This window comes from Oxyura jamaicensis, chromosome 8, assembly GCF_011077185.1.
Source record: "Oxyura jamaicensis isolate SHBP4307 breed ruddy duck chromosome 8, BPBGC_Ojam_1.0, whole genome shotgun sequence".
Lineage (NCBI taxonomy): Eukaryota > Metazoa > Chordata > Aves > Anseriformes > Anatidae > Oxyura > Oxyura jamaicensis.
In genome coordinates this window covers 1,804,156-1,812,567 of record NC_048900.1, presented here as the reverse complement: position 1 = coordinate 1,812,567, position 8,412 = coordinate 1,804,156, and the positions used below count along the sequence as shown (strand labels likewise).

At 37.7% G+C, this 8,412-nt stretch overlaps 1 protein-coding gene across 1 annotated transcript; it reads right to left on the bottom strand.

Moving 5' to 3' along the window:
• Positions 1 to 1,726: 1,726 nt before the first annotated feature.
• Positions 1,727 to 7,969, bottom strand: LOC118170857 (cytochrome c-type heme lyase). The gene is made up of 6 exons (XM_035333453.1): positions 7,823 to 7,969; positions 7,030 to 7,178; positions 6,264 to 6,412; positions 5,390 to 5,509; positions 4,431 to 4,517; positions 1,727 to 4,181 (listed from the first exon to the last, which is right to left on the bottom strand). Exons 1-6 carry the CDS (start codon positions 7,938 to 7,940, stop codon positions 3,983 to 3,985), a joined length of 822 nt encoding a protein of 273 aa, XP_035189344.1. The 5' UTR covers positions 7,941 to 7,969; the 3' UTR covers positions 1,727 to 3,982.
• Between the last annotated feature and the right edge of the window lie 443 nt (positions 7,970 to 8,412).

Here is an 8,412-nt window from a genome sequence, read left to right as displayed (position 1 = left end):
CTAGCAGTGTTTTTTGAAGGTCCTTGCATTTATCCTCTATTAATCACACTGCTTCAAGTCAATTCCCTAAGATACTTAATCTTTTGGCAGATAGAAACTCATTTTGAAAGTCTACTAATGATCAATTAAAGCTTTAGCTGTCTCTATAGACGGAAGGTTTATGAGGTTGTGGTCTTCAGAAGCTGAAGGCAAGAGCAGCAGCGTGTTAGAAAAACTGCTAAAATTTGATGGAGTTACCACAGAATTGGCAAAACATTGGAAAACAATGAATTGGAAAATCATGAATTAGTCCTTGATTTTCTTTTTACTAACTACACTGAAAACAAATGTGGTGGTTTCTATTTTCTAAGACAGGTTATGGTCCAAACTGCAATGTCAACAGAGGAAAGAAACAGTGTATTATTTTACATTTTTCAGTGAGGCCTAGAAACAGTACCAATGCTTCCAATACTTTGATATTATCCTTTGAAAATTGAATTAATTCAGAGTCCAGTCATAAATATATGTATGCATGCTGCAAAGATGCAGTCATGTCTTGTGAGTAGCCCTCAACAGAATCAGCGGGACTGTTCAGGAGCGTAAATAACATATCCTTTCACTTGTGTTCAAGGCCACACATCTAGGTTTGGAGTCAAGACTAGTACTCTACCCACAAGTTTCTGCACAATCGGACATACAAGTATTAAGACTAAATAGAAGCAACTGTCACAATCATAAAAGAATTTCAGATTCTTTCTCTAGGAGCTTGACAAGCCATTTTTTCTTGAAGATGCACATAAAAGTGATTCATCATCTAACACAAATAGGAAAGGATGCTTTTTACAAAATGACGTATCTGGTATGGCCATAGATTCTTACTTACAATGCCAAAAGAATCAGTGCTTACCTGACTCACTGCATATAGATCCTTGCCTGCAATTTACCTTGAACAAAGTTAAGACAGTGTAATAAACTGAATGTGTTTTCTTTCACTGAGAGTAAAAATGCATGCTGAAGTTGCCTACTAAGTGTGTTTAAAAGTAGTCAGGTTCTGAACTTCTCTTTCAGCCTAACTGCAAGTGGGAGCTTGACAGTGCTCAAAAATGCCCTGAAAGGGCCTGATCAGGGTACTTCACTTTTTTTTTTTTTTTCATCATTTTTCGTATTTTTTTTTCCATCGGATGCTACATACCTTTCTATACTTACATAGGCAGGATATAGATATATGTATTTTTACTTGCGCGCACACACACACATGCACATTACCTTTCAGCAACCCGAGATAACAGTTTTACAGTGAAACCATCCTCCTAAAAATTTACAATTTAAATCACTGTTTTCTAAGTGTTATATTTGAATTCTAATCACACTGACACCTATCTTAGAAATAGTGAATTGCCAACGTCATGCAGAAAGTAACCCAAACCGACAAGGGAAAAATTGCATGTTTATTTCATTAAGTCTTAGAAAAGTATTGCAGAAAGTATTTAATTTGTATTCCAATTCCTCTCTTCTGAAGTTAGCTGGACTCAGGATGAAAATAATTGTCATATGCTCTTATTCTGAATCTGCTGGTTTGGTTGGCTCTTACTTGGATTGGTCCTTTTATTTTTTTTTCTGTCTTCTCCTAAGTGTATGAGCAGTACATATTCAAATATGTGTTGTAGCAGACTATAAAAATTCTCATGTTATACATACAAGAGTTTATATTAATAATTCTTAAAGCTAGAAATACATACCAAATACCAACATTAAGAAAAGTATATTTATTTGATTCTCCTTTTTGTTTGAATGATAAAGAACTGCATTTTATTAATAGTTGGATCAATTCCAGAACAGTAGAACAAATTCACACAGAATTCCTTCACACACAGAACAATGACTTTGAATCCAGGAACATAACAGAAGATAGTAAACTCATGAAGTGGCATGAGAAATCTTTTATCAGATTTAGCAGCAGTTACAGTCTTCATAACACGCTTAACATCAAGCTTCCGAAATCAACAGTACAGGCTATTTAGTTTGAAGCTTCTGAAGCACTCCGTCCATTGTTGTACCTTTTCCATATTTATTTGTGAGAAATACAGAATCAGAATTCCATATACACTGTTACCAAATGCATACATAAAACAATCAATCAATCAAAAAAAAAAAAATCAGAAAGCTGTGGCCCTCAGTCTTTTCTCTTCGAACTGAGAGGAACATCTCTTTTTATCAGATACAATCCTTCATACAAGCTCACACGCTCCTCATATCTAGCATATATATTGCCTACTCAGATTGAAGGTTCTGTTTTTTTCCTCCAAACTATTTTTGATTTTTATATATATGGTTCACTGAAAAAGAGGGAAAAGGAATGTGGAAAAGTGGAAAGGGATAAGAATGAGGGTTAATTTTTTTTAGTATTTTTGACTTCTGGTTACGACTTACTTCTACCTGCAGGACAGTTGCCTCTGAAGTAGGAGCCATTTGTCTTTGTTGGTACTACAAAGTATGGTGGTTTCCCTGAATCATTTTCCTAAATGGGAAGAGCTACTTTACTGAAATACTAAGAAAAAAAAAAAAAAAGAAAAGAAAAGAAAAGAAAAAAAGGCCTCTATTACCAGTTAAAAATAGCTACTTTCAGAAAATTATTGTACAGCTGGTTCCCAGTGAAAAGTTTTGAAGTTTCATGAAGAAACCATGACTTGAGAAGCTACAACATAAAACTTGGTTATTCCTTCTATTCCCAAGTGTTTTGCAGGGAGGTCTCATTCTCATTCTCTCATTCTCAGTAGGGTATGCTAAAAGGGAAGAATAAAGCTATTACGCTGGAAGACTAAAAAAAAGTTAGTTTCCCTTATTAAGCACAAACATCACTCAAATATTTAAGCCTCACAGCATTAACATGCATAAGTCTTAGAAAGCACTCAAATCACTCTTATTTCTTGGCACTTGAGATATCCTTTTAGCCAAATTATCTACACATCTGTAATATGCCTCACTACAATCACCATGCAGAACCATGACTACGCAGTCATACACCGTTGTGCGACTCTGTATTACATATATAAAACCACTACTTTATAGTTGATGAAACTAAGATGCAAAATCCAGATGCAATACATGAAACATTCTTTAAATACAGCTGCTGTCCTGAACACATTACAAGACACAATAAAGACAAAAATACTTAAGCACACTAAAATAATACAATTTTCTTACATCAGAAAACAAACCCTTTAAATACTCAAATAAATATCCATTAAAGTTCAATCCTATCTCATTTTAGATTGTTTCAAAAGCAATTGATACACTAATTTCCTGCTTCTAAATCACCTGTTCTGTTCAAGATAAATTGCAAATTAAAGCAAGAGTATATTCTCCACATTTTCAACTTAACACACCTTTAAAAATACTCGTACTGTATTTCCTTTAACAGACGAAGATCTGACTGAAATTTTCTGAGAAAACGTGTTTGAATAGGTAAAGTGCTTGTGTAAAAACAATTATGTAGTTTCCTATAGTTAATAAACTATGCAGTTTGTAACAGACCAAGTCTTCTATGCTTTATCATCTGAGTATGTAAATAGTGTAACTATGTGAAACCATTCATGAAATTTCCAGTTTTCACTATTTTCCAAGTAATCCTGAAAACTCCAGTCAGAAGAACCAGAAACCTAATGTATTTGGTGCAGCACTGGAGGCATGAAATTAAAGAAAGAAAGCTTACAGAGTATCTGTGACAAAAAAAAAAAAATCCCAACTCTTAAGAAAATTAAGATACATGTTTTTGCTACTGTAACTTTATTATTTAATTCAAAATATATCATAGAGCACTGGTGTACTGAACAAGGCATTTCCCCATATCCCTGTCACCCATCACATCCCCCCCAAAGAACAGTGGTGATGATGAAAATCAGTTGCAGTCAACTTCTATTTCAAGTCCTACTGTCCACTTATTTGCAGCCTAAGAAGACAGTGGTTTCCTTTTTGATTACACACAACAGACTCAGTGTAGTAGTTATGACGTCCACCGCCACCAAGCTACCTTCATTCTGTCCCATACAGCTGAGAGAGAATCAAATGCAGGCCGAACATCCAGGATAGTGAACTGGTAGTTTTTATCTACTGCTCCACCATCATAGTAGTCAATAACATATCGCACTTCCTTTCCACATCGGTCAACAATCCAATCATGTCTGTCAAAGGGAAGTTCATATCTGGAAAACAGATAATAGTGCAGACAGTTTAATGGGTAGATAGTATGGAAATGGGAGAGGGAGTGGAAGTCGTATTTAAGATTATTTATTTATCCAGATGCTGGAATAAGATCCCCCACTACTACATAAATCTTCTCGTAAACTTGCAATTTCATTTGCGTAACATCTTTAAATTACTTCTACACTATGTTTTCAGACATGTCTCTCCACTCTCCCACCTCACCAAGTCCTACTTTCATGCCCACGTACCCCATCCATGAACGTATTCTGGCTCTTGGTGAGTACTCCTTCGCTTTGCCTCCAAACCGCATCAGTGATGGTCCGCATGGACATTCCCTACAAACCCAATTAGAACAGAGAAAACGGTTTTTACCTTTAAAAAACAAGGTCTTATTTTAAGTGTTTAAACCCTATATAAACACCATATATAAAAACGATGTACCATATACAAACCACATAAACCATATATAGACAATAATTTATTTTAGTAAACGAAAAATGGAATAGGAGAAATAGCAACAGTAAAAAATGAATTACAGTGATCTAAGCCAGCTATTTTTTTAAGGTTTGAAAAGTCCCCCAGTTTTTGACAGCATTTAGTGATAAAGTACTTTTGATATGATTCACACCACTGTTCTAACTCATCAACAGAGTAGTTATCCACAAATCTAATCCACAAATTTAATGTACTAGAGAATAGAAAACAATTAAAGAATAAAAAAACATAATCCAAACCAGTCTATAACAAAGGTCATAGAATTTCAGAAGACATTTTCTACATACATCACGTTTAACTAGTCTGTGTCTTCTAGGAACAGGGACTATACTGACCTAGAAAGTGACATAGTTTAAAAGTGACCAGTATAAAACAACATTTACATCCCTCATCTTTTTCACAGCAAAGAGGGAAATTAAGTAGTCCCCAAATAAACATATGCAGTAAGAAGCTTTACTTCTCCAAATCCTCATTATATACACACCACCAAAAGGCTGATCAGTTTTGTTACTGTAATTATTTAGTTCTAGTCAAGCTCTTCTGAATAATCTTCCTCCCTGGCAATAAAAATGGGGGATCGTACAAGATTGTGATTTTTTAAATGTATCAGCACCAGAATATAGTCACAAAAACTAGAAAGACATCCTACTTCCAAGGAGTACAAAAGCATGAGCTAAATCAAAGGACTTCTTTTCATTTCATATGTACGCACACTGCATGAAGAGCTTCCCACTTCAAAATCTCTTTCCAAGCTTGCTCGTTATTTTGATTGTGAATCTTAATGATGTTAGTCATGTCTTCACTTGTTATGTCATCATCTTTCCACCTCCACCTAAAAATACAAATTTGAAAACAATTTACAACTGAGTAACTCCTCTACTTTCCTCATTTTATCTGATGCGCTTTTGAATCAAGAGATTTAAGGGGCTATGCAAAGACAGAGCTAGAACGGTAACTGCTGGCTCATCTGCCTAGGCATCTTGAGAACCGCTTCATTTTCTGTGTAAATGCACAGTTATAATGTTATCAGCACAGAGATAGCCAAATTGTAGTCAATAGATTAAGTTAACAGCTTTTCTGGATCAGGAAGTTATCAGAATGTACAAGCAATGCAATGATCAGTTAGATCCTGGCTACACTGAAGTTTTGTATAGACAGAAGACATCTACTAGTCAATTTTTATTTTCAATTTTTCAGCAATTTTACATAGCCAAAATAAAAGTTCTTGGATTCATAGAACTTTTACTATCAGTTTATAGGAGTAGCCTGAAACCAAATGCATTTGAAAGCAGGCAGTCATACCAGATTTTTCCAAACCTATGCATGACTTTTAAGAACATTTTCTGAGCTAGTGGCAGTTGCCTGACATTCTCTACCATCTTGCAGATCACTGAAGGTGTGGTCTTTGAGACCAGCTCACCCTTTATTTTAAAGCTGTTTATAAAAATGGTTATTTTTAGATATTCAAGTTAATTGTTTGCTGCAACTCTTAAATATTATCGATGAATAACAACTAATGATACTGTTTCACAAATCTCTGGATTACAGGCTCACGCAGATTTCATCTGGTTATTCTGTGTATTTACCCTTTTCTTAGCATGGCATTCCAAAACATTTGCTCTGAAGGATAGACCCATTTCTTGTCAGAATGTGCTCTAGGAATGGAAGATTCTTCTCTAGCAGTTGACAATGGAAATGGTTGACCTGGGGATGGCAGCTGATTAGGAGGAGGCATCTGGAAAACAAGGAGAATCATCTGAACAGGAACAACAATAAACTAGAAAAAGGGTGTGTGTTTTTTTTAAAGTGTTTGAGAAAAAATTAAGCATAATTAATCAGCTACTGCAAAGATCAAGAAGTTCAGCCCAGCCTTTGTAAGTCCACTGAGGTTACTTTTTTTTTTTTTTTGTAGAAATCTGCACAATTTTGTCAACTGAAGACTAAAGGACACCATTTGTCTAAACTTCATCTTTCAAATCAGCAGTGCTTTTTTGTAAATCAGAGGAAATCTCAGAGAGACCTAAATCAGAACTTACACATACCACTATTACACAGAACCTGGAAACCACTAATGTAGCATAAAAACCATGCATGCAACTAACAAATACAAATATGCAGCATAAAATACTTACAAACTGGCAAAGCACCTTTTGAAGAAGAGAATGTTAAATAAGATCTAACATGTTTTTATACAAATATTTGGACATACAATCAGAAAAAGTAAATTAAAAATGAAAAAAAAACAACAGTAATTGCCAGTTTCCATCTTCACAGCAACACTTTTTACATTTTCGGGATAATATTTCAGGAGAAACAAGACTGAGGAAAACCTGTGAACTAAGTGAAAGTTACCATATTGCTTGGATCTATGTCATCATTCCCTTGAGATGCACCAGACTTCACCGGACATGCTACGTATTCATACGCTCTTTCTTGATGTGCAGGAACATTATTTGTGTTCTCAGTCCTATGCTCAGGAGTCTTCATGTGCATTGGACAACCTGAAAGACAAGAAAAAATCAGTTTATGTTTTGCTACAAAATGAAGTCTCTAAGACATGACAGGACATGGGAAACAGTTCATCAAATGCTAATGTAAACATTAAACTGGTATTTCATTTTTTCTTTTGAACTTTAATAGTTTCCTACATTTCCTCTTTTAGAACCCAACACCATGTTAAGATCTAAGCTTCCTGCACAGCCCTTGAATGCTTATATCCTGCTCCATGCTGGTCCCTACACTGAGCTGTTTGTAGCCAGACCTTCCACAGCAACGTTAACACGTGTGTCCACTTTGTCAACAAAGAGCTGATTTCTCCTTATACTGACAGTTATCTCACCCTTCTGCTGCCCTTTCCCAGATGCATGTTCTCCAGCGACAACTACCTGCTCCCAGCAACCATCCACAGTGACCTGGTCATTTTCCTGGTGGGTCTGCCCCTCTGAAGCATGGCAAACAGGAGCAACCCACAGGTTCTATGGCAGGCACCTCTTCTGGTGGACACCTGACTTATTTTTATGAATGGTTACTTGCAAACTACTTGCAAGGTAGGGGAAAAACTAAAGTTTTTGTTGTAGAGTCATCTTTCTTGGAAATGTCTATCAGTGTTAGCAGTTAGTTTCATTTAAGCCTCAAGCACGATTACCGCTCTTTTTCTCCTGGTGCATGGGGCACTCCACAGGTGGCGACGCTGCCTGCTGCTGCTCGGATGGGTCAGCGGGCGGCCGGCCTGCAGCAGCCGGGGACGATGCAGACAAACCCATGGCCTCTGCACACCGGGCCTTTCTAGAGCAAGTTTCTAAAGAAAACAGAAAGCAAACATCTGTAGAACAAAACCACGCTGGCTATTTACCACGGTACAAGTACAGGTATATCGCTGCGTCACAGATTACTTATAAAACATCCAAAAAAAACCCCAACGATTTAAGGAACAGCCTAAACGTAAGCCCGCAGCCTCCAGCAGGGCTTACAACGAAGTAACTCCCGTAGGGCAGAGGGGGGCTCCGTCTCCTTGCGGGCGGTACCCGGCCCTGCAGCCCGGTGCCCCCCGCGCACCCCTGTGCCCCGTACCACGCCGTGCCCGCCCCGGCGGCCGCGCTCGCCCGCGGGCAAGGTCAGGCCCGCCCCCGTCGCCGACCGAGCCGCACGGCGGCCTGCACCCGCCCTCCGCTCCGCTCCGCTCCGCTCCCGCTGCCCGCCGCCGCGCGGCCCCGAGCGCCGCCGCTGCCTTGCCTG

Coding starts and splice junctions, on each gene's coding strand:
- LOC118170857 (XM_035333453.1), bottom strand. CDS start 7,940: ATGGGTTTGTCTGCATCGTCCCCGGCTGCTGCAGGCCGGCCGCCCGCT. Junction 6,413..7,029: donor ACATAGATCCAAGCAATATG/GTAACTTTCACT, acceptor CTTGTTTTCCAG/ATGCCTCCTCCTAATCAGCT. Junction 5,510..6,263: donor AATGCCATGCTAAGAAAAGG/GTAAATACACAG, acceptor TTGTATTTTTAG/GTGGAGGTGGAAAGATGATG.